Source organism: Acipenser ruthenus, chromosome 4 (assembly GCF_902713425.1).
Source record: "Acipenser ruthenus chromosome 4, fAciRut3.2 maternal haplotype, whole genome shotgun sequence".
Classification (NCBI taxonomy): Eukaryota; Metazoa; Chordata; class Actinopteri; order Acipenseriformes; family Acipenseridae; genus Acipenser; species Acipenser ruthenus.
Window position 1 is genome coordinate 44965558 of NC_081192.1, and position 26125 is coordinate 44991682.

General features: G+C 39.8%; 1 protein-coding gene across 2 annotated transcripts; it reads right to left on the reverse strand.

The window, feature by feature from the left end:
• Window positions 1-1677: 1677 nt before the first annotated feature.
• LOC117399278 (protein odd-skipped-related 2) lies at window positions 1678-8171 on the reverse strand. 2 transcript variants are annotated; one of them, XM_033998369.3, is made up of 4 exons: window positions 7906-8171; window positions 3513-4225; window positions 2550-2649; window positions 1678-2052 (listed from the first exon to the last, which is right to left on the reverse strand). In XM_033998369.3, exons 2-4 carry the CDS (start codon window positions 4163-4165, stop codon window positions 1978-1980), a joined length of 828 nt encoding a protein of 275 aa, XP_033854260.1. In that variant the 5' UTR covers window positions 4166-4225; window positions 7906-8171; the 3' UTR covers window positions 1678-1977. The 2 variants fall into 2 exon arrangements, with proteins under 2 accessions (XP_033854260.1, XP_033854259.1); XM_033998368.3 differs by having other exon boundaries at window positions 1678-2134.
• Between the last annotated feature and the right edge of the window lie 17954 nt (window positions 8172-26125).

Here is a 26125-nt window from a genome sequence, read left to right on the forward strand (position 1 = left end):
ATCAAAACGTTAAGATTATTGAAAATTAGCATCTAGTGATTAGTACGAAAATCATCAGTGACAGATTGACCCATCATTTAAAAACGGGCGTGCGATTGGAAGTATAAATTGGAAAACAAATGCACCTATTTTTATGTTAACAGTAGGACCTGTATTCATGAGTGCTTAATGCTAATAACAAGTTATATGATGCCCATTATGTTATCTTGATGTAATAATAATAATAATAATAATAATAATAATAATAATAATAATAATAATGCAATATAAAAGTTACATTAAAACCCACTAAGACAAGAAAGCCATTTTATACAAACTATTAAAAACTGTAATGGTCCCAGCTTCCCTGACAGACGCAGGCAGAGCATTCCACAATTGCTGATTTTGTTGACCCTTAGGAATAATGACCCTATAGGAGTAGCCCCGCATCCTGTCAGCTGAAGAGTGCGATTCGGATGATATGGGGTAAGTACCTCCTGCAAATAATTGGGTGCAAACCCATTCAGGGCTTTATAAGTTAACAACAAAATCTTAAAATCAATTCTACACTCCACAGGGAGCCAGTGCAAATAGGCTAGGCCAAAACAGGGGTGTTCACTTTTCCTGGTTTTAGAATGTCTAGGGGCTGTAAGCGAGAAACCACCCTTTTTGGGTGGTTAATAATAATAATAATAATAATAATAATAATAATAATAATACCGGTAATGGTCACAATTAAGTATTGTCTCTTGTCTTATCCATTTGCTGACTTCTGTAAAGCTATCCAAAACCTAACAGGAATTGTTTCAACGTTTCGTTTATTTATCACATTTTGTATTATAAAGAATGTCATAATTTATATTACAACACGTATATATATATATATATATATATATATATATATATATATATATATATATATATATATATATATATATATATATACAGTATGTTTGATGTCTCAAAACCGTGGTATGCCTAAAATTTGATTTAGATTTTCTTTTAATTAACTTACAAAATGCAAACACACGTAAATGTATCCCTACGTCAGATCAATTCTGACACAGTAAGTTGCTGTCGCGAAGTTGACCAGTGGTGTACAATGCAAAGTACAAGGCATTTAAAAAAACAAACAAAAAAAAAACAGACAGGCAGACAAATATTTATAAATAAATAAATAAACAAAACGATTCACTTCAACTGTATGCTATTCCAATCCTCAACTGTATGCTATTCCTCGTTAGGCCTGGGGGGTTGTGTGTGGCAGTGTTGCCCAGCTTTAACAATTATTGTTGTTCACAAAACCTATAGGCTAGCAAAAATTAACACATAGGTTTGTTAAGTAAATACATACATCTTCTACTGAAATACTTTTTAATGCTTATGTTTTTTTTGTTTGTTTGTTTTTTGCAAATACAAATACACGTGCCTATAAACCCATTCTTTTTTGCACATACCCCTGTCCAGGATGTTTCATAAACATCTGAAATAACTAAATAAGAGGTTGAACTATCAAAATACTATTATTGCAAAACGATGTCATTCCCTAGTCTGGTTTTGATTACAATATTATAATAAATATGAGAACATCCGTATATGTGGCTGATGAGTGTGTGCCCTTTGTTGTTTTCCAAGAACATGACATGTCAATATTTGAACATAGATAATAGAAAATGACAAACAAAGTAATAAAATGTGAATAGTAAACATCTTTTATTTCTAAAATACAATTTGTTTTAACATATTTTCATATTACAAAACTTTTACAATTTGTATCCAAAAAAAGGACAGTACAAAAACAGTATTTACAAAAGCTCAGCGAAGGAGCCACATACACAATGAATGAGAAGGAGTTTTTTTTTTTCTTTTCCGGGTTTGTGTTTTACAAGTCAGAAAGTCTGTTATTGCTATAAACTGAGAGTCTGTTGTTAGATAAAGTTTTTAGGATAGTTTAGGCCCCAATGGCTAGCGGCTAGTAGCCCTGTTGGGGCGTATGTGTCAGGCTGTGCCGCCGCAGGTCACAGTTGCGCCGGAACACCTTCCCGCACTGCTCACAGTTGTAGGGCTTGATGTCTGTATGGGTAAGAAGGTGAGTTTTCAGGTTACTTCTTTGATTAAAGGTTCTTCCGCATGTTGGGCATTTGTGAGGTGATTCCTGTTTAGATTTGAAGCAAGCAAAGGATTAATCCTTCACAAAATGTATTCTATTTTTGCTTTAAATTTGTACTTATTTATTTATTTATTTATTTATCATTTCAAATTAATGTTTATCGGTTTATTGAAATTACTGCACAGGCTATGTCCATTTATTTAAATGCAAAACCAATTCTGTATTCTCCATATAAACAATACTAACTATAGCATGTTTGCCAGAACTAAAGACTACTGCAGGCTATAGTACTATTGCACAGCATTAAATAGTTGATCATCCTCATTATAATAAACAGACATCAAAAAATTAAATTAGAGTACAATATTCAATTGTAATCAATCATTTGATTATGATAATTTTAAACTGTCGACAATCTTAAGAAATACATGTTATCCCACAAGAGCTGTTAAGAACTTACCTGCATGTGTAATGTTTTGTGCACAGCTAAAGTCCTTGATTGACAAAATCCTTTACCACATTCCTGGCATTTGAATGGTTTTTCTTTGGAATGGATATATCTGAAAATCAATACATGGATTTGGTTTAGTGGAAGTGCATTAACCCTACTGTAAGCCCATGTTTACTATAGTTTATCTTCTAATATTTTATAATAAACGGCAATTTACAATATTGAACATAACAGTTATTTTGTTATAATAACTTCTTCTGCTTTGTAATAGGCGTTATGAAAACCTTCAGCACCCTCTCAGAAAAGTCACAATACTGGACATAGATTTCAATGCACTGTAAATAAAAAAAAATACCACCTACAAGAGCACTTTAATTTAACAAACGTTCAATACATTTCATCTCGTCGTGTTTATGTTGTTTGAGGTGTTCCACAAGATCTACAGTGTCTCTTCAAAGGTTCTCCTGTCGTATCTAGTAATTACGCATAAAACTGACACAGGGAGAGGAGAGTGATGTAATTCACAAATGTGTTGACGTTCCCCTCTAATCGACACCACAGAAATAAATAACTATAAGAATTTGAACAGGTGCGTCATTAAAAATTACAATAAAAATACAACGATAAGCTACATTATATGGAACCCCTAAAGGGACATGGTGTGAATTAAAAAAAAGGTTATGTAACATTAGCTACTAAGGATATAATTAATTTGTATCATTTATTGATGTTAACTATATTACAAAATAAATGCAAAACAGCTGTGCACATATAATAACACGATGTAGTATAAGTTTTATTAATGATGATATATTAAACTGAGTGCAACTGAGGCTTAATGTAGGTTTCAATAATAAGTAAGGAGCATATTAGTTGTTTATTCTGTCTGAGAATATATGTTCTCTCAACTAAACTATATACATTTTCACAATAAATTGTGGAAAATAATGTAATCATTCATAGGGTTCTTACCTGTGGTCTCTAAGATGGTCTTGTCTTCTAAAGGCCTTGTGGCAAATATCACAGGTGTACGGCCGTTCATCAGTATGGGTTCTTTCGTGGATAAGCAGGTTATATGACTTAGTAAAATGTCTGCCACAAAACTTGCAGATAAATTCTTTTTTAGTCTTGGAAGGCAGCCTCCCTCTAGTGGGTTTCCGATCTGGGGAAAGTTTGTTTATCTCTGAGATGGGACTCCCCAGCCCCGGATTCAGTTTTGACAGGTCTCCAGACTTTGGTGGGTCCTCCTGTGTGGCAGCAATTGCAAGGTTGGCAAAGTCAAACCTTGGCCTGTCTTTGTGTAGGGTTGGGAGTACATGAGATAAGGTGCCTTGCTTTGGATGGAAAAGGTGGGCTGCGAAGGGTAAAGCGGGGAAAGAAAACCTGGTGTCTGCCAAGCCCTGGGCAGCAGCCATTTCGGTGATTGTAGACCTGAGGCCTTGCACATTGGGGTAGCCCAGTGTCCAGTGGTTCATGTGCATGGTCTGCACTGCGCTCAGTCCATACAAGCCCTGCAGGTGATCCACTGCAGCTGGAAAGGTGTTGACTGCTTGGAGGAAGGAGTAGTTGGTCAGCTGAATGGAAGGATGCAGAGGGATCGGAGCGGGGAGCGCTTTACTTCCCATCTTCACTTTGGACGCTAACGGAAGGCCTCAATAGAACTTGATAGATTCTTGAACTAGTTCCTAAAAAAGAGTGGCATAAAATAGTTTAATATTTTTCTGTGACAATTTTGGAATGCCTTACTACTTACATTTGGTGAGTGGGGGTGGGGGTGGGGGCGTCAGGTTGGGGGCTTTTAAACTATGTCCAAAGTAAAAGCATTATCTATGATATTTTACAATATTATGTCCACCTAACCCCAAGAAATGGATAGACACATTCATCCTTCAGATTAGCCCAACTAGAAATAGATCATGAGACAAAATCAATGCCAGACTTTTCAAAATAAAGCAGTACATATAAATGGCAACTTAAGTGACAACGCTAACCTTACACAATCAAAATGAATGCCTCACAACTCTAACTTAGCAAGGTGTCTCTAATAGCCAACGTTAAAGCCTATTTTACTGTATTTAATCTTGCACTTAACCCAATCTGTAATATTTTGTATTTCACTTGCATTCGTATCTAACCCTGATGTAACTATCAATACTGTTATCTGCTCTTGAACTGCCCCGACATCAAATCGTACTGGGTTTTGTATTTGCTCTTATTAGGACTGAAATCATTGTATTTTTTATTTTTTATTATTATTTTTTTTTATACAACTGTAAGTCGCCCTGGGTAAGGGCGTCTACTAAGAAATAAATAAAAAGAAAACCACACAAACAAATAATGTCTGACCCTAAATCAAGGAAATTAAAATTATTTTCTGGTGACCACCAGATCGACGATCTTTGTCTTTTACTAAATTTGCAATGCTCACCTATATGCGTATTTCTTTACGTCTGTATAGGGTCTTCAGAAGTGACCGCTCATGGAGAGAGAATTCTCACCTTACTACACGGGTTTATTGATTATTTCTTTTAGAACTGGAGGGGGTGTTGTTAAAATCTGCAGGTACTTTAATTAGACAGACTGTGTTTGGAGCCAGGGTGGAGGGGTTGTCTATGCAGGGAAGTTTATTCTGACGCTTTGCTGCTTAGTTTTCTTTCTTCAACAAGATCTAATTTGTCAAGATAATTGGAAAGAAAAACGACACCTTTCCAGCAGGACAGGCTGTGAATAAATTCACCCTGCTGTCGAACCAATTACAAATTGATTAACTAAAGATACGCGCCTTTCCCCTGAAAACGATACTAAACTCCTCAAATAAAAACAATAGGGCAGTGAAGCCTCGATAGATTCCCTGGTGAAAATGTAGGCTATTACTGCTTTGCGCTTCGCATCTGTCTCTCTATTTTTTCATTTTATTTACGATTTTATTACTTTAAATTGTAGTAAAATATACATATAGTAGGCCTATAAAGTTACACTATTTAAATTAAATTATCGTTGACTGAAAACTAACATGTTGTATTGGACATAGGCCTACACGTATACAGCTACCACAAAAAATAATATTTGGGCATCTGAAAATAAATTAAATTTAGAAACAGCTCGTTGATAAACCGAATACAGTTGTAGAGGGCCTACTGAAATGTTAACAATAGGCTATATTTCATTTGTTTAGTCCTATAAACAATAGCCTTCTTGAAACACAGACGCTCATTTTATTTTAATGTCAGGGATTATAACTCAACTAAAAAAAGAAACTGATTTTAGACTATAAATAAATAAGAATAACAAAATTCTACAATATGTCGAAATTTCAGCAACAGGCCTACGTATAAAAGCCGAAGACACGTTTTTCACTATTTTGGTTAACCAAGCAATAGTCGTCAATATTTCAAAATATCGCTTACATTTTGGACAGTACTTAAGTTTAACTAGTATTTCTCTATAGTTTATTAACAAGAGCACACTGTTGCCGAATTGTATTGTGATACTGTCTGTGTTATATTGGATCTTATTGTATATCCGCGCTCATCCATTGCAACTCTGTATAAAAGCCGAAGACACGTTTTTCACTATTTTGGTTAACCAAGCAATAGCCGTCAATATTTCAAAATATCGCTTACATTTTGGACAGTACTTAAGCTTAACTAGTATTTCTCTATAGTTTATTAACAAGAGCACACTGTTGCTGAATTGTATTGTGATACTGTCTGTGTTATATCGGATCTTATTGTATATCCGCGCTCATCCATTGCAACTCTGTATTTTGTGCATGCATGTATTCGAATAGTAAATGAAAGGAAGTGCAATATTTGTCTCGTGTTATGGATTTCAGTGGTGAGCTGTGTGACTGTGAGAGGGTTTTACTCAAGCTAACTGGAGGGAAAACACAAAAACTGTAGGAAACTTTCCCACCAAATCGTTTTAATGTGTCTTCACCATTACGATCAGTGCCTGATTAATTCCAGTGACAACTTTGAAATGTTGTATTTGACATGTCCCTTATCTAAGAACAGAATGGAATTTATTTTGAGAATAGTTGGTTTTAATATACGAAAAAAAACTTAATCTTTCACTACAAACAATACTACATTGTTATATATATATATATATATATATATATATATATATATATATATATATATATATCAAATTATTAATACTACTACTACGACTACTACTACTACTACTACTAATAATAAACTAAAATATAATGAAAAGGGCTTATACGGCGATTATAAACTGTGTATGTAGATATATAACGCATTTTAGTGACAATTAATAATATGCTAGCTAAAATTAAAAACTAAAAAATATTCATGAAAAAGCAGGAGTTGTAAGATGTTTCAGGCAAATTAGATAATGTAATTACTATGCAGCAACTCTTTCTCAAACAAAGCTTAAGGCCAGTAGTCGCAGTACTTTTTGGAGAAATGCTGTTCTTAAATTCATTATATATAATATTTTTGCAATGTTTGCTCTTGTGGGCCTAATCCATCGTATAAACAATCATTTCTAAATTACTACTTTTTTTAACCAGCTGCATTTACTTTTAGACATACAATTGCCTGTGTTTGCAACCTCCCTATGGTACGCTTTTGTTGTTATGTTATTGTTATTATTAATATTTTGGTATTATGAAATGCGTCATGTTTATACAGTAAGCATGTGTGAAGAACACGTCCTGACTGCGCATCAGTGCTTACAAGTGTTTTGACATGCAGGGAGCCCCTTTCCTTCTTTAAAACACTATCTTTAGGTGTTAGTTTTTATTTCCTATTATTTAACAGTTAGTTTAATAAAGTGATATTGTTAGAGTCCCTTGAGTGGAATTAACATCCTCCCTTTTGTTCTTAGTTAAGTGCTGGATTGACAGCTTTGGATGCGGGGCACGGTAGCTATTGATAAACAATTGACACGTCTGGATCCAAACATGGCAGGAATGTTGTTCTCACATTGAGTTAATAGGTATCATGTTCATTATATATATATATATATATATATATATATATATATATATATATATAGACACACACACACACACACACACACACACACACACAATGTACGGAATGAAAGTTATGCCCTTAAATAATGCAGCTGGAAAGTAGCTTCGATAGCCTATACAAATGTCCCATAATAACAGTATGTTATATCATGTTGACTATTAGCCATAAAGAGATTTTGCAGGTTGGCAGACATTTCAACTATTAACACATACACGCCATGATTTTAAAAACACGAGTTATATGCTGTATTAACATACATGTAATTGCTTTCACAACGCCCGAGGTTCTATGTTGTAACGTATCGGAAAACATTTCTGTTCAGAGCACTGCCTTATACACAGATTAGAAATACCTACCCCAAGATACAGGCTGCCAAAGGTCGCCAGCAGTGATTTCTACAAAACTTCATTAATCCACTGTCTGTAAGCGGTGAACTCCAGTCAAACGTCAGCACTTTTCCAAGTTTTTCTTTTATAATTCATCATTTTGCGTTAAATAATTAAATACAATAAAGTATTTCTTGCAGTTAGAATGGTATACTTTTTAAAAGTCGTAAATTTGCTCGTGTCCGAATGCCAACGCTGAAGTCTGTTCCCGGCTCTTTGAGTTGAAGTTAGACTTGCGTCTGAGTTGTGTGTGTCAGGTCCTCTACTTTTCAGAGCTTTGGGCACTGGAACTCAGACCCCGCCTTTAGACACGCCTTCTGTGTATTATTAACTGCAATGTTCTAATCTGTGCATGTGTGTTTGAATAGCAACTACGATTTAAAAGGGAAGCACTCCCCTTTCATCGTATGCAGCCCAAACTATCACTTTTGTCATGGAAGTGATATTATTCTAAAAGTTGTATACACTTCCAATATACATCTACTTTGTTGTACTTCGACAGGAGTGACTTATCGATGAACAAATAAAAAGACAATAGCATGTATTTTGTGTCATTTTCTATTATGTTAACACTTAACTCTGTTGGGTGTTTTTTTTTTTTTTTTTTTTTTTTTCTTTTAACAAGGCACCGTTTTTAAACCACCACAAAATGCAATCATAAAATAAACAATATGGGTTAGCTTACTGTATGACATCCATTCACACCAATACCAATAATCACATTTGCACGGCGAAACATAGAGGCTTTAATGAAAGTGGAGTGAAAAGAGCTTTCAGTGATTGAGCTGTGATCTAGCGCTTCCAGCACAATTTTGTAAACGCTTTAATTTACATATATTATAGGCTATATTTTGTATATTTATAGATTTAGATTTTACATATCACATGGGACATTTAAACGAACTTGTTATGTAAATATTTAACTTGTAATAATAATAATAATCATAATAATAATAATTCACATTATTTGAAAAATTAGCCTGCTTTGACAAAGTGTGGTCTGCAAGAAAATAACGGATTCAAGTGCACAGAATTACATTTTCTGCACTAGCCTATTTGGCGCATAGGTATTTATTTATCTGTAAATAGTGTGGTAAAGCTATTATTATTATTATTATTATTATTATTATTATTATTATTAATAATAATAATAATAATAATAATAATAATAATAATAATAATAATAATAATAATAATAATAATGTTTACTGCTTAGAATGAAATGCTAATAAAGCACCAATCGTTTATCGACACATTTTAAGTATAGGTTAAAATCCACAAACAATTAAAACTATATATATAACATAGTTATATATATATATATATATATATATATATATATATATATATATATATATATATATATATATATAACATTTAGCTCCAGGGAAAAAAACAGAAATACTACAATAATACAAACTTTCCATTGCATGTTTAAACCTGAGTGGAAAAAGTTAATATGCAACAGGTGCTGAATAGACTCAAACTAAATTACTTCACGTCTTCCTTAAAGGAAAACAGGGTACACACTTCAGACTAAACTTAGACAAGAACCTGATATTCATTAATGTATCATGTATTATTATTATTAGCTTGCCTATTTATTTATCAACATTGTCAGTATACACCTGTTAAACAAACACGGTGTACTATATTTTGAAAAAGTTAACTAAACCTGTTTTATTGATAACTTCGTTATCATAATTTGTTAAATTGAATAGGCTTCAGAAAGAAAGCTACATAACGTGTTATATTAACAACGATAATTTAAAAACGAACGTGTATTGTAAAATGAAGAACCGCACTCACTGAGGCGGTGCAAGTGATTCCTACCGTTTTATTAAGCAACACTGTATTGAATTTACCATGGACTGGAGAGAAGTTATCAAGGGTTTAAAGATCTGTTCTATTTGCTGTTATATTTGCTATATAAGATGTTCTAAAACATCTTAGTTTAAGACAGATTGACCAATATTGTTTCTTTCAAAATATAAGAACACTATTGGTATGATTTTCATATAAAACTATTCACTTTAGAAAAAGAAAATATTACTCAGTACAAGCTTTAAAAACCAATTTACAGTAAAAGGTATGTTTTGTGGTCTATATGGGTCCTCTTTGAAGCTCGGAGTGAAAGGAAGTAAACCTAATACAAAAAAAAAAAAAAAAAAAAAAAAATCGCGCTAAATAAATAGACCATAGTATAAATTAAAATCAGCCCGGCTAGCAAATGCATAATTATTCGCATTACATGAATAAAACAAAAAAAGCAGTACAATAATACAAATAAATCCAAGTTAAAACTAATTGGATGCTTTAACATCTTAATAGTTATCTACATCTATATGTTATGTTCATTTAAAACGCCCGGTACATTTTTATACAAGAATTCAATTGAATGAACATATCCTATTTATTGTAATTTGTCACTAAACACCGACTAATTACAATGTATTTGAAAACTGAGAGGAACAGATCGAGAAAGCTCAAAAGGCTGGCTGCACGTACAAGTTCACGGTTCTTCAGTTAAATCAAGTCTGCAGCGCCGCCTTATGGTTTATTGAGAACATCGCAGTACTCTGAGCTGCCACTGGTACTGCAATGATGTCTCAATTGGTTTTTAATATATGTACATTTAGAATTCAGTAGAATATGATTTTTGTTAAATACACATTTGGCGTTTACAAGTACATAGTTGAGCACTTTTTTTCAAAGACTTGCGTTTAAATAGATTTCCGTATTTTGTATTAATATTGTTATTATAGTATTGGGAGATGCTATAAACAGTATGGGCTTTCACTTTAGTGAAAAAAAAGTTATTGGTGTACAAATCAAATTGTAACTAATCTTTCAACTTTTTTATTATTTGTATGTCACAATAGAAACATGGACTTTCTTTTTCTATTATAGACTATATCAAACATAACATACCATGACCGGTTGCTTTGTACAATGGCCATTTTTTATGTTCGTCCTGCATAACTAGAATCGCTTGTAAAAATAAATAGCATTCCCTTTACTTTCATTTAGCAGCATATTGCACTATGCTATCAATAGCTGCACATTCATCAACCACACAATACGATCACACGATTGCTGCGATGTATAAATGTATTCAGAGAAGAAACACATTCCTAGTCTTCAAATGTGTACTAACGTCTTAAACACAATGACAAAAGCGGAACGCACAAGTATTAAAATGCTGTCTGTTTGTTATGTTTTTTTATAACAAGAAGATTTGACCTTAATCGGGGTATGTATTTGTATTTATTTAAATAATAAGTCTTTTGTTTGTTTGTTTTATCTTACTTGATAAACACACAAACTTTACCACGCAGTAGCCAATATATTCTACAGCATATTCATCATGATTTCTTTTACACAGAAACTTTTTTTTTTTTTTTACAAAGAAAGGCTTACTGTACTGTAAATGTCCATTTCATTTATTCAAATGTTTGATGATGCTGTTGACACACTATAGCAGAACAGATCGCATGAGCTACAATTCTGAGAAAAGAACAACTCATATTCCGGGGATTTTAAATGTAGTCTACAAGTTTTCCCTCTGGAACTACCCTTCTTCTTATGGTTCAGTTCTAGCATTTAACAGAATAGTATCACAGAAATCTAATAAGCCCAACGCTGTATTGTCTTTCAGTGTACTATAATTGAACTGGGTTTACTGTAGCATTATAACTGCTGCCTGAAAGTGGTTGGTGAAACTGGACCCAGGTACTTATTTCACTGTTAAGATACAGAACATGGTTTAAAAAGCCTGATGCAGAATTTAAAAATCATCAAGAAATCAGACATTAAATAAACATCTACAGCAAGATTAATGCAAAAGTGTTGGTTTGTTGAATGATGTGAACATTGCAATCGAAAACACCCACGTATATTACATCTATATTTCTGGTGCAAAAAATGATTTGGTTTCACTGTTAAACAAAAACAAGTTCATGTAACAATATTTAAAATCTGTTTTAATTACCATTTAGTGCTTCTTAGGTGAAAAAAATATAGCAATTATCAAAGCATAATCTGGACCACCAATAATTACTTCCAATGTGTTGCATTTTGGGGCTGTTACTTCCTGAAAAAAAAGTCTGGAAAATAGTTGATAGTAATGCAATTATTACATTTTAATGTTTATATTTCTACAACCTTTTATTATGTATTCAAACACTCAAACACATACTTTTTTTTTACAGCCAGATTATTTTTGTTTATTTAAAGCTACAAATTCAGAAACTGTAGATTATAAAATTAGCCTTTTGACCTAACTATTTTATTCAGATCTGTCCAATTTGATTTTTAGTTTTCAGACACCTATTTGATTATTTTTTTTTTGCACAGGGACTCCTCGTCAGGATTTGACACAGTGTCTCGGACCCCCAGGCTCTGCACCAATGGAAAGAAAGAGAAATGGAAGCCTTACAGTTATCAGTAAAGAGGTGTGTCATTCCAACTCAAGTAGACTCCTTTGTTTGTGGATGGTGATATATGAACCACATGTGATGAGGCAAGGGGTCAACCATCCCCCCTTGGACTACTTGAACAGGATTGACCCAGGTGAAGCAAGTCGATAACAATGATGAATTGAATTAGCAACCACTTTCAATGCTGGCTGGCATACAAAGAGAGGGAGAGAGGGAGAAAGTGAGAGTGAGAGTGAAAGAGAGAGACCATCAACACAAATTGAAATACAGAATCATTGCTGAAGTGCAGGGAATGGAGAAGTTGTGTGCAGGTTTAGCAGCGCAAGAAGGTGATTAGGGGTTCAGGGCATGTATGACTGGTGAAGTTGCACAGATTTCACAGGATTGAAGTAGTTATTGTTGCATACTTGATTTCCTCATGTATCTCTATATAGACAGTTGCAGACAAAAGTATTTGGGCAGTTAAAAAATGAGAAAAAACACAAAGAAAGTGATTTCTATAATTTCTAATTGTTCTATTGAAAGATATAAATTAAAGTAGAGATTCAGCTTTATAATAAAACAATAAATTATTACGTAACATGCATAAAATGAAAAATAACACGTGAAAACTAACTTCATGACTAAAGTACTTGGGCAATCAACATATTTTGTATGAAACCCATTCGTTGCTAATTATTGACAATTTTCATGATTGAAAACCAACACCTAATGAGAATTATAGAATAAATAAATGCATAATCATGAAGTGCTGAAAAATAAATTGGAAATTTGTGATTAAAAAAAAGGAACAAAAATTGTTAAAACTAAAGAGTACAGCAACAATCTCAAAATGGCAGTGATACAACTAAACGAAAAAGGAGAAGCTACTAGAAAAATAGTAGAAAGACTTGGTTTACCAAAAGCACTGTGTGGGCTATTAGCGACAAACACAAGAGAACAGGATCTACTGCAACTGGCTCCATGTGTGGAAGACCAAGAAAGATTTCTGCAAAATCTGGAAGAAGAATCGCTCGAGCAGCCTGGCAAAATCCTTGGATTACTGCAAAAGATTTGACAAGAACTGAGAGAAGATGGTCAAGAAATTCACGAGCGAGCAATTCAATGATACCTTAACAAGACGAATATCCATGGGTGACAACCAAGATGCAAACCTTTGTTTAAAAAATACACAAAAGAAAGTGATTGGAGTTTTCCATTGAATACTTGAACTAGCCTGATGATTCCGTCAATCAAATTGTATGGTCAGACAAATCCAAAATATACAATTTTTCACCAAGAAAGCAACAATATGTTTGGAGGAGAGAGGAGAAGAATTTAAAAAAAAAGTTCTTCATGCTCAGTGTTACACATGGTGGAGGTTGCGTGACGGTATGGGCTTGTTTTTCTTCCTCATGCACTGGCGACCATTGTATTGTTGTCTTGTAGAAAGATCAATGAATGCTGCAAAATATTGTAGCGTGTCTGGTGCTGCCATCTTCAGGACTGAGACAGAGCTGCTACAGCAGTATCCCAGGATGCTTAGCAGGGCTGTAAACTGTTCATGTTCCAGTTATTAGTGTTTATTAGTTATTGTATGTGTTTATCTTACCTGCCGTTGCAGTAATTGCGTCACATTTGTTTGTCTCTTGTGCCCCTACTGTGTGTTTTCTCGGTGTTGAACGAGGTCACCCTCAGCTGCTTGGTTCTGTTCAGAAGTGACCTCCCCCCTTTCCTCCCTGTGTGTGTGTCTCTGTCTGGTTTTAGCACTTGTAAGTGCTGCATTGGCACAGCTCAATAAAAGAGTGTTGTTTTTGAAGACTCCTGTCTCCTGCCTCTGCTTTTCTATGCCAGCACATTGGGCACTACAATATCAAAACATTTTGCGCTCTTTGTTGTCCAGTACTAGAAGGCTTATTGGACTGAAGTTTGTGTTCCAGCAGTATAATGACCCTAAGCATTCTGTGAAGTCTACAAAGGAAACAAATGAAGATTACAATTATGGATTGGCCATCTCAGTCCCCAGACTTAAACCCCATTGAGATGTTGTCAATTGCATAACTCAAAGCTGTATGTGTTGAAGAATGGGCAAAAATACCTCTGGAAAGATGCCAGGAACTGGTTTCAAAATACAAAAAAAGACTGCAAGCTGTAAAGGAAGCAAAGGGTGGGCACACAAAATACTAATGTAAGGGAGCCCAAATACTTTTGTCAAAGTGTGACATTTGTTTTTGCATGTTATTTTTCATTTTATGCATGTTATGTTATAATTTGTTGTTTTATTATAAAGCTGACGCCTTGGGAGAAAGAAAAGTATCTTTTTTGTTTCTTAATGAAAAGAAAAAGAATGAAATCACATCACATTATGATTAAATGTTAAAAACATAAAATTAATCACTTTTATTTCTTCATGAAATGAAAAAGAATGACATCACACCTATGATGTTGACATGCCAACTTTCTTTGTAACAGCAGCCTGAGAACTCCTCCTTCTTCAAGAGTTCAGCGTGGTTTACGCAATTTACACAAGTCACAGCATAATCATGTACTCACTGCACTGTGCTAAGCAAACTTGCTCTGAAAAGCGATCTCTGTTCATCGTTTGAAAATACTGTATCCCAATTAAATGAAGTGACGTCACAATTAAACGACATCAGTAGCATTGGGGAGAACCGCCTTCCAGAGTTGGATCCCATTTAAGCAGAAATCCCGATTATCAGTATCCCGATTAGATAGCACCGACTGTACTTCATCGTACGAAGTGATTCCTAGGTATTATTATTTCTTCCAGTTTATCATTCTATGCACAAACTTATTATTTACTAGACTACTATTCTAATCAGAATTTGATATCCCAAATTATGGTGACTTTAGTAAAAGTTTGAAAATGGATCACATTTTTAAGGGTTTAGCGAAAATGTACTCAATTTACAATCTGAGAAAACTCAATTTTGGATAGAGCAAATGGACAGACTGGGTTTAAGAACGAGGACATTCCAATTTTTCCTGTTCAAACCATGTACCTGAAATTTAACACAACAGATTTGTTTGCAAAGAAAAATGTGATGGGGCCTATCAAGACAGCTTTGAATTCACTGGTTGCCTACGAGGGCTTGAGAGGAGGCGAAATTGGGAGTGAGATATTAAGAATGAGACCAGATGAGAGGATTTCTCCGGTTGCTTAGGAGGCTTGAGAGGGGTGAGACATTTGAGAGTTTAAGAGTGAGACGAGTTTGAGGGATGGCGAGATTGAGGGCTGGAGTTTGGGAATGGTGCTTAGTAACATTGAGGTTAGATACTGATAGCAGGACGAGATAGGGGGGGGCGAAGAGTTTTCCCTTCTCGTCGGGTCAGGCAGCATCCTCTGGCTGCTGGGCGACGTAGAGAGGGAGACATGAGAAGAGCAAAGGATTAGATATAAACACTTTCCGCCGGGTCAGACAGCATCCTCCGACTGCTGGGTGACGTAAAAGTGAGAGAGAGAGCAAAGTTTAGACATATAACATACAACAAACTGACTCTCGCTCCCGACGGGTCAGGCAGCATCCTCTGGCTGCTGGGCGTTTAGTGGAGCAAGAGACAGGAAGGGGACGAACAGGACAAAAGGACAGATCCTTCGCAACTCAGTGCAGCATCCTCAGGCAGCTAAGCTGGCAGCTGGGCGGCGTGGAGAGCTTAGGAAAAAGTGTCTCGGGTCCGTTTAGGAGAGACGAAAACAGAGAAACCCCCCCCCCCCCTCGGTCGGGGCCCGCTCGGCAGGTGGAGGCACGGCCTACTGCATGAGGGGGCTGAAATGGTCCTGGACCTGAAATAGAAGAGAGGAGACGGGACAGCAAGGTTGAGGCCTGGAAGGCTTAGCGCATAAGCAGCAGAAGAATAGGATGTGGCCGGGGGTCCCCTCAGGCCGGCGAGGAGCAGCCGGGCGGCAGTGGTTGAGACGAGAGGCCGACCCGGACAGCCGGGGGAGTGAGACTCACTTCCCCCCCTGAGGGAGCCCTGTGCGGACAGTGCGATATGGAAAGGAGCAGAGGTGGGGAGGAGGAGGAACAAAAAACAAACACAGACAAGGAAGCGGAAATAGTGCTGGGTTAAAGTAGAAAAAGAGAGCGAGATAGACAGGAGGGGCAGCCAATAACACATACGTGGAGCAGTGCTGGCCATGCCCTAATAATTGACGTGGCGAGCGCTGCATTGTGCGATTGGCTGGAAATACTAAATGAGGCTGAACTGGGATCAGCTTCCACCCGGAAGAGATCGCGGACGCTACCGGGCAGGATGCCACGGAGGGAAGGTAAGACAGGCTAAAGAAAAGGAAATAGGATAAGAAGAAAAAAGGAGCGCAAAGCGGGAGAGCGCCCTCTACGGCATCCCCCGAATTACGCCTAAAGGCTAACATTTCACTGGTTGCCTACGAGGGCTTGAGAGGAGGCGAAATTGGGAGTGAGATATTAAGAATGAGACCAGATGAGAGGATTTCTCCGGTTGCTTAGGAGGCTTGAGAGGGGTGAGACATTTGAGAGTTTAAGAGTGAGACGAGTTTGAGGGATGGCGAGATTGAGGGCTGGAGTTTGGGAATGGTGCTTAGTAACATTGAGGTTAGATACTGATAGCAGGACGAGATAGGGGGGGGCGAAGAGTTTTCCCTTCTCGTCGGGTCAGGCAGCATCCTCTGGCTGCTGGGCGACGTAGAGAGGGAGACATGAGAAGAGCAAAGGATTAGATATAAACACTTTCCGCCGGGTCAGACAGCATCCTCCGACTGCTGGGTGACGTAAAAGTGAGAGAGAGAGCAAAGTTTAGACATATAACATACAACAAACTGACTCTCGCTCCCGACGGGTCAGGCAGCATCCTCTGGCTGCTGGGCGTTTAGTGGAGCAAGAGACAGGAAGGGGACGAACAGGACAAAAGGACAGATCCTTCGCAACTCAGTGCAGCATCCTCAGGCAGCTAAGCTGGCAGCTGGGCGGCGTGGAGAGCTTAGGAAAAAGTGTCTCGGGTCCGTTTAGGAGAGACGAAAACAGAGAAACCCCCCCCCCCCTCGGTCGGGGCCCGCTCGGCAGGTGGAGGCACGGCCTACTGCATGAGGGGGCTGAAATGGTCCTGGACCTGAAATAGAAGAGAGGAGACGGGACAGCAAGGTTGAGGCCTGGAAGGCTTAGCGCATAAGCAGCAGAAGAATAGGATGTGGCCGGGGGTCCCCTCAGGCCGGCGAGGAGCAGCCGGGCGGCAGTGGTTGAGACGAGAGGCCGACCCGGACAGCCGGGGGAGTGAGACTCACTTCCCCCCAAAAGAGGACCCCCGGCTCCCCGCAAGAACCACACCGTGGGATAGAAAAGAGATCGCAGAGCCGCACACATAAACAAAAGCTAGAAGAAAAGAGAAAAGACAAGAGATGTTAGTAGACAACCTATGCCTATAAGCCGTCCGCACTGTGGAGAGGAAAAACCCCCCTGCAGGGAGGAAACCTCTGGTGGGCCTGGCGGAGAGGGCGCCCCCCACTCCGGGCAAGCTAACAAGTGCTTGGTGAGCTGTGGCGATGTCTGCAGAGGATGATCTAATATAAAGTTCACAGCTGAAGAGATCCAGCGCCCCATAGACTTAATCAAAGTGTTGATACCTGCCCTGGCCGCGGAGGCAGCTGCTCCGATCCAGAATGAATGGGGGGAAAAATAGTAGAAGAAAGTCCGATCCGTGACGAGAGGGTGCATAAACGGGATGAGAACCAGTGACTCGTAAGTATAGATCTGGAGCTGTCGAAGAGGGGATCTGACAGAAGATACTGAATCCTCGGCTTAATTGGACTGTTTTTGAAGATCTGATGAAGAGGATAAAGTGGTTTCCGGGGATTTGAGAGAGATCTGAGCACTTGAGGCCTAGAGCTGGGAAGCTGGAAATTGATGGAGTTGAGAATTCTGCACAGCGGAGAAATCCAAAGGCGACGGTCAGGCACAGGGTTTCCATGACGATGTCGTTGAATAGGTTGAAGCATCCTTGCGGGAGAGCAGTGATGAGACAAAGGAGAAGGTCAGTAGAGATTGATTAACTTGATGGAGAGGAGGGGAGCAGGCTTTTCTCCATACCTCTGAGCGTTCTCTCTAGAGATCCGCCATCTCTAGAACGGACGAGAGGAGAAAGATTGGAGGCGAAATTGATACTGAATGCCCGCTAGGTAGCATCTAAATAAAGGAGGGGGCTAAACGTAGAGACAGCCTGAGGTGAGTGATGAAGGCGAGGAGGTGCTGTAGGTTGAAAGAGGTATGAGATCCGTTTTTTTTTTTTTTTTTTTTTAAATTATTTATTTATTTATTTTTTACTCGCAAAAAAAGTGAGTAAATGAAGACCAGGCAGTCGAGTAGGAGGAACGGGTAGATGGGGCGAGAGCGTTCTCCATGAATCCACGTGCTGATTGAAGGAGGCCGGAGAGAGAGTTATTCAGTTGAATATTGTTTTGCTGAAAGGTAGTACGAGACGAGGGTTGGGGTCTGCTCCTGGGACCAGGTTGCAGAACTTCTGGATCTTGATGTCACTGTCTGTTTTGAAGTCCTGATGAAGTCCTGATTTTTATTTTTTTTATTTATTTATTTATTTATTTTTTTTATTTTAACTGCAAGGTGTAGTGTTCTGTAGTAAAATTACTACAGCTGGCCAAAGTCCAGTATCTGGGTGCGTGGAATGGTTCACAAGACCTCATGGTTGAAATGGCTTAACGCTCAGAGTCTATCCATTGTATTCCCCTTGATGTCTTGGTACTCTTGCTTTTTTTTTTTTTTTTTTTTTTTAAAAACCGGTAAATCACAGGTGTTGTCACGGTAAGTTCACAGGGTGCACTCTGTTCCTTCAGGAATCCTGCAGAGGAAGTGCTTCACAAGAGCAGTTAGACATAGTACTTCCAAGGTAAGGTCATTGCATAGACAGAGCAGCTTTTTCTGAGGGTAGATATTAAAGAGTGAAGGATGTCTATTGCTATAGGGAGCCAGGAGGGAGCAGCAGGGGGGGGGGGGGGCTCTTGAGGATCTCTCTAAGTGTCAAGCAAACTGATGGGATGGATAGGAGTGTTGAAGAAGGGACGGAGATGAGGCGGCAGAAATACTAAATTCCGGAGATGTAGGCTTTAACGGTAGAGGGGGCTAAGTGAAGAGAATCCCTTGCATGGGCGATGGAGGCTAGAATCCATTGCTCATTAAATCAGAATGGGATGTATTTTGAGTGCAGAAAGTTGTAAATGTTTTCCATCCAGAGGTAAATGAAGATTTGGTCGCTGGGACTAAGAGTGTGGCCATGTAGTGATGAGCAGATTGCAGAAGGTTGGAGAGTGTTGTATTTAGTTGAACGGCAGATGTTGGTGTTGCAGAGTTTGATGAGAGCTGAGGTGGCAGCTGGACCTGAACAAATATATGAAATCGACTGCTGAGATGTTTTTAAAACGAAGGCAGAGCGCTGAGATGCCAACCATCCTGTGTTAGTTAATACGGGATTGATCAGCGGTTTGCTACCATCTTGTCTGTTTGGAATGGAAAAGGTGAACTCATAAATCAGAGATTTGGGTTTCACAACTCCAATCATTCTCCAAATAGTGGAACTCCTTAATTCATAAATCAAACAGATTTCCAGTCTCGTACCATATATTAAAGCTTGTAGTATCTGAGAGGATGAGCGGACATATGACTAAATTGCTGAGGAAGTCAAGCTCTCCGTGTATATATATATCTTAGATCCAGGTATTGGAGGAAAGCTGGAGCGTTGGAAGCTCTGGAGGAGAGCAGTTGCAGATTTGAACAGTAAACTAAAGCCACTTTTGTATGCTGCAATAGAAGCAGATCTGAAGAGGGAGCCGAGATTTGCTGTAATGAGGAGATATTAACAGTAGAGGCAAGATCTGCTGAACGGGCAGAGATCTGAGGGAGTAAATGATGGAATGCTGTCAGTAGTCTGCAGTGGCCTGCTGTAGAGAGCAGAGAGCTGCTGAATGCGGTGAAAATTGGTATTTAAGAGTTAAGGCGTTTTTAGATGATGTCGGCGATGGGGCTGCCTTTGGGCAGAGATGAAGAATGCATAGATCTGAGGCCGCTGCAGAACCTGAGAGGATAGGAATGCGTTGCTCGGAGGCTGCTGCAAAACCTATTGATTTGATCAGGAGCAGTCTAAGAGTGTATTGTCCATTGCGGGATACGAGGACGCTAGACTGAAATGTTGATAATCGTAGCACATAGTTTCCGAATGTGACTGGTAGCTCAAATTGAATGAAATGGACTTTGAAAGTTATATTAAGTGCCTTGATGAAGTTGGGGGCAAATAAGGAAGTGCAAATCCAGGAACAAGAAGGTTGCAGGAATGGACTGATGCAGGGAAGCTGTAAATTAATGTGACGGTGGATTCTTAACATCTCAGAAAGCTGATAAGCATGGCTTCATGACAAGGTTCTCAAGGGGAGGAGTTTGGATTTGAAAAATTCAAGTTAATATATGTAGAAAAAGAGGTTGAGGCAGGAGGGTACTGAGAATCCCTCAAAAAGACAACGAACTGCAGGAATTGATAGAAGGTTTGGAGAGTGCCAGATTCGCAGCGATAGCAAATCATCTTAAATTATGTAGAGCTTGTGGTGTTATGCTGCCATCTAGAGGTTTTGATTGGAATTGAAACTATTGGCTTCAGTGAAGCAGGGTAGCATATATTTGGTTATTGCGATTACAATCCTTGTCTATGTATTAAGCATTTGCTTTAGAACAGTTAGTGATGATATAAGTAAGTTAATGTAGGTCTAGAAGAGGAGCCTGCAGTATTTAGATGTCACAATTCGGCGAGTTGAAGCTCTCATGTTGCAAAAGCGCTGCAGCAGGAGCCAGAAAATTGCAGTCGTGTGGCACAGGCTCTCATTGCCTGTTAAAGCTGCCTGGTCGCCGTAGCAACTTACCACTCCCAGTAGTCACTCGCTGAGGCGTTGCCGTGGTAACCATGGTCTGTGAGGCGCCGGTGTAAAACAGTTGCAGTGCAGCGGTGACATTGAAACAGTCTTTCTGATGAAAACGCAGACCAAGTTGAGAATGACGCTGCGTTTTGAACGGCGCAGACTGAGCAGGTAGGAAAATAGCTGATACTATCTTGCGAGCGCAGACAGAGAAACGGCTTGCAGTGAAAGAAACGAACAACAAAACAAACACAGACCAGGAACAAAAAACAAACACAGACAAGGAAGCGGAAATAGTGCTGGGTTAAAGTAGAAAAAGAGAGCGAGATAGACAGGAGGGGCAGCCAATAACACATACGTGGAGCAGTGCTGGCCATGCCCTAATAATTGACGTGGCGAGCGCTGCATTGTGCGATTGGCTGGAAATACTAAATGAGGCTGAACTGGGATCAGCTTCCACCCGGAAGAGATCGCGGACGCTACCGGGCAGGATGCCACGGAGGGAAGGTAAGACAGGCTAAAGAAAAGGAAATAGGATAAGAAGAAAAAAGGAGCGCAAAGCGGGAGAGCGCCCTCTACGGCATCCCCCGAATTACGCCTAAAGGCTAACATTTAAACTCAAAAGTCAGAAATTCAGGCAATCTACATGCACATGTATTATGAATGATGAGTACAAACAGGGATGGGTCTGGAAATAATACTTTACCTTGTGGCTTTGAACAATTCCTGTCCATGCAATGAAAATACCTGTCTATTCCATTCATGCCACCAGTTGAAAGGGAGCTAAATCTGTGCTTTCGCAATGACTGAATGACATCGATCTTCATTTAGTGTTAAGCTTGCAGAAGTCAAGAAAAGGCTTGTTTGTCTTCAGTTCTTGGATTTCATATTCTACAGCAAGGGGGGTCGTTTTGGAAGGGTTAAACCTTATGTTTCAGAAGATCAGTATACCTAACCCAAGAGTAGAGGTGCGATGAAAGCTGTAGAACCAATATAGTCAGTTAACAGTCAGTATGTGACTAATAACCTGAACAGAGCTCTGTGCATTTTGAGACTGGCACAAACTCTTTATAGAAATACAGACGATTAAAAGCTAAATTAAGATCATCCAAGCACAATTAATGGCAGGGCAAGGAAGATGTGAGGATACCGAATGGAAGCAGCGTTTTTCTTAACATTAAAATAGAAGGCAAGTCAGTATGCCCCAAATATGAAGACAAATCAGATGTATTTGGATGCATATTAGCTGTGTGATGTCTCAGTCTGCCAGTTTGTTAGAATGATGTCTGCTAGGGATGTTAGATTTGTTTTTATTTCCTGTACAATTAAGCATGTTTAAACCTTCAAAATGTATCACACTTTGTAACCAATCAAAAGCCATCATGAGAAGATGCTACCTTTTTAATGATATACAACCCCAACGCCACCAGTTACAACCTGGTCAAGCTGGCCGTTTTCCGCCGCCTCACCATTATGGCAGAGACCCACAGGGTATGGTTCAGGGAGTACCGAAGCTCCCCGGAGACACGCCCCAGGGTGGTTGCGGAACGGTTGTGTGACCACATGTTACACTGGCAGACCCCCGAGAAGAAAACCAACCTGCAATTGGATATGGCGCCACCACCCCGACACCCTGGAAGACGCTGTGAAACTGGCAGAGGATTATGAGGACTCCCTAGTCTCCGCCCGGACCGGGATACTGTCGGTTCCTGCCCTTTGGAGCAGCCGAGACCCTCCTCTCCCTCCTCTGCAGCCACCATCAGCCCTAGGACCCAGACCTCCGAGACCGCCGACCCCAATGGGCCCCCTTGCCTCCCCTTCATGGAGACTAGGGTTGACTCCAAGCTGGGGTAGAGGAGCTGCCCCTGCCTTGTTGCCATACCAGCAACTGGACAGATATCTAACCATTGCCCCCTCTGTTCCCCCAACTTGTTTTAGGTGCAACCAACCGGGACATCTGGCCAGGTCTTGCCCTGCTGCCATACAGTGTGACGTGGCCACTTGTAATTGGGCACCTGAGATAGGTAAGCATGGGGAAAATGGTCAGGAGGGGCCTTGTATGATTGATGTGGTTTTAGGAAATGTGAAAACCCATGCATTAGTGAGCACAGGGTGTGAGCAAAGCTTAATTAGAACAGCTCTCTTGGGCGGTGTGTAGTGGCGGCCACGAGGTCAAGTGGCCATCTCCTGTATCCATGGGGACACGGCGGCATCCCCCACATTAAAAGTATATTTATCGGTAGGACCGATAAAACATCACCTCGTAGTAGGGGTGGCGGAAAGGTTGCCACACCCAGTTATTCTGGGCCAAAATAATTAATGCAAATAATGGCAGTCTCAGCCGCACACGTAAACGTGGCAGAAAAAAAGAAAAGGGAACAAATTGGTGATGTGTTTCCTTTTCAAGCTGAAATGTTTTCTTCTATTTACCGTCCTAGAAAAACAAATAAAGAGAGAAGGACCGCAAAATGGGAGGGAGCATCCCTGAGACAAGGCTGGGGTCTGGTGGGAGAGTGCTCGGATGGTAACAAACGCCAGTCAAAAGGAGTCGGAACGCAGTGTGACAGAGAGGGCGAGGTTACTGGGCCATCTAGGGCAGATGCTACTCCAGCCCCTTTCAATATACCGGACATGTGGTACTCAAGCGCGGACATAGTGTGGGGCCAACATAATGACCCGTCACTAGTGCACGCTTGGGGGCAGGTCAGGTCTATTGAAGGTAAGGATGTTGATGGCACTGGGGCACTAGTATATCCACACTTCAGTATTAAGGGTAAATCCAGCTGCGGGCACAGGACAGCCTGTAAAACAATTATTGGTTCCCCTGTCTTGTCGGACCGAGGTCATGAGGCTGGCGCATGATATCCCTTTTGCGGGGCACCTCGGAGCTGACAAGACAAGGGAGCGGATATTGGCTCAATTCTATTCTGTAGGTCTTCATACCGAAATATGTAGCAACATGCCCAGACTGCCAGCGAGTAGCGCCATGTCGAGTGCGCCCCACCACTTTGGTCCCACTGCCGATTACTTCCACTCCTTTTGAACGCATTGCGATGGACATAGTGGGCCCTTTGCTACCTTCTGACTCTGGGTATACGCATATATTAGTAGTGGTAGGTTATGCAACGCGATACCCGGAGACAGTTCCATTGAGGTCCACTCGTGTCGCTGCAATAGCCACAGAGTTAGTACAGATTATGGCTAGAGTAGTGATCCCCAAGGCGATTTTGACTGATCATGGAACCAACTTTTTGTCTAACACGTTACAGCAAGTATATAAAATACTAAAAATACGTCCCATCAGGACACCTGTTTATCATCCACAGATGGACGGTTTGGTGGAATGATTTAATCAGACCTTGAAGCAGATGCTGAGATGTTTTGTAACACAAGAGCAAAAACATTGGGTATCGCTTCTTCCCTACCTCCTTTTTGCAGTGAGAGAGGTGCCGCAGAGCTCGACAGGGTTCTCCCCCTTCGAGCTCTTGTACGGCCGACAGTTGAGAGAGGGGTGGGAGGAGCACAAAGGCTCGTCCAAAAATGTAGTACAGCATGTGCTCCTACTGAGAGATCGCCTGGATTTGGTCAATCGTTTGGCCCAGGACAACCTCAAATCAGCTCAGTACCGGCAATAGCAGCATTACAACAGAAATGCACTAATTCAAACCTTTCGACCAGGAGACAAGGTAATGCTGCTGCTTCCCTCCTCAGAATCGAAATTATGTGCTAAATAACAGGGGCCATATGAAGTGATTTGGGCTATAGGGAAGGTGAATTATAAAATTAGACAGCCCGATCGCCGTAATGAACGTGAAATTGATCATGTAAATTTATTAAAGCCCTGGCAGGCAAGGGAGGTCTTATTTATAGCCCCAGGCAATGTAGATGATGATTTAGGCCCCTGTCCAGAGACCCCTAGCACTAAAATCATTTCGATGGGGGAACAATTGGTTCCAGATCAGCAACGGGAGTTCAACGATGTTTTTTTTCTGAGGTGACATTGTCTCTCCCTCAGCTGTCACAGTACGAAAGAGACCTTACTGGATCCCGGAAATTTGACAAAGTGGCATTTTCACAAAAAGAGGTATGGGACATGCTCGAACTTGGGGTGATTGAGCCTTCCAGGAGCAAGTGGTGCAGTCCAATTGTCATAGTGGCTAAGAAAGACGGCACCAATCGCTTTTGTGTGGACTTCCGGAAGGTAAACGCTATTGCCAAGTTCGATACGTACCCTATGCCTCGGGTCGACGAAACTTCTATATAGACTGGGAAAGGTGAGGTTTATCTTGACTCTGGACCTGACAAAGGGATACTGGCAGATCCCCTTAACCTGCAGTTCTAGAGAGAAAACCGCATTTTCAACACCAGAAGGGCTGTTTCACTTTAAAACCATGCCGTTTGGGCTACATGGTGCGCCTGCTGCCTTTCAGAGACTGATGGACCAGGTTTTACGCCCACATCATGAATATGCAGCAGCGCATATTGATGATGTGATGATTTACAGCTCCACCTGGCGAGAGCATTTGGCTAGGGTTACAGCCGTCCTTCAGTCTCTAAGGGTAGCCCGGCTAACAGCTAACTTGAGAAAATGTGCGTTTGCCAAGACAGAGACTCAATATTTGTGATTTTTAATGGGAAATGGAAGGGTAAGACCTGTGGTCACCAAAATCCAGGCTTTGGTCGACGCGCCGATCCCCAAAACCAAGACTCAGGTGAGGTCGCCGCTTTATCCCTGAGTATGCCGCAGTAGTTAACCCTTTAGTCGACCTCACCAAAAAGAGTGCTCCAAATTTAATTAAGTGGTCAGCTGAGTGTCAGGGGGTGTTTGATACTATTAAGCGTAAACTGTGCCAGACCCCCACCC

Excerpts from the sequence above, each read along its gene's own strand:
- LOC117399278 (XM_033998368.3), bottom strand. The coding sequence starts at position 4,165 with ATGGGAAGTAAAGCGCTCCCCGCTCCGATCCCTCTGCATCCTTCCATT. Across the intron at positions 2,650-3,512 it reads GACCATCTTAGAGACCACAG|ATATATCCATTCCAAAGAAA; the intron begins GTAAGAACCCTA and ends ATTGATTTTCAG. Across the intron at positions 2,135-2,549 it reads ACAAAACATTACACATGCAG|GAATCACCTCACAAATGCCC; the intron begins GTAAGTTCTTAA and ends AAATCTAAACAG.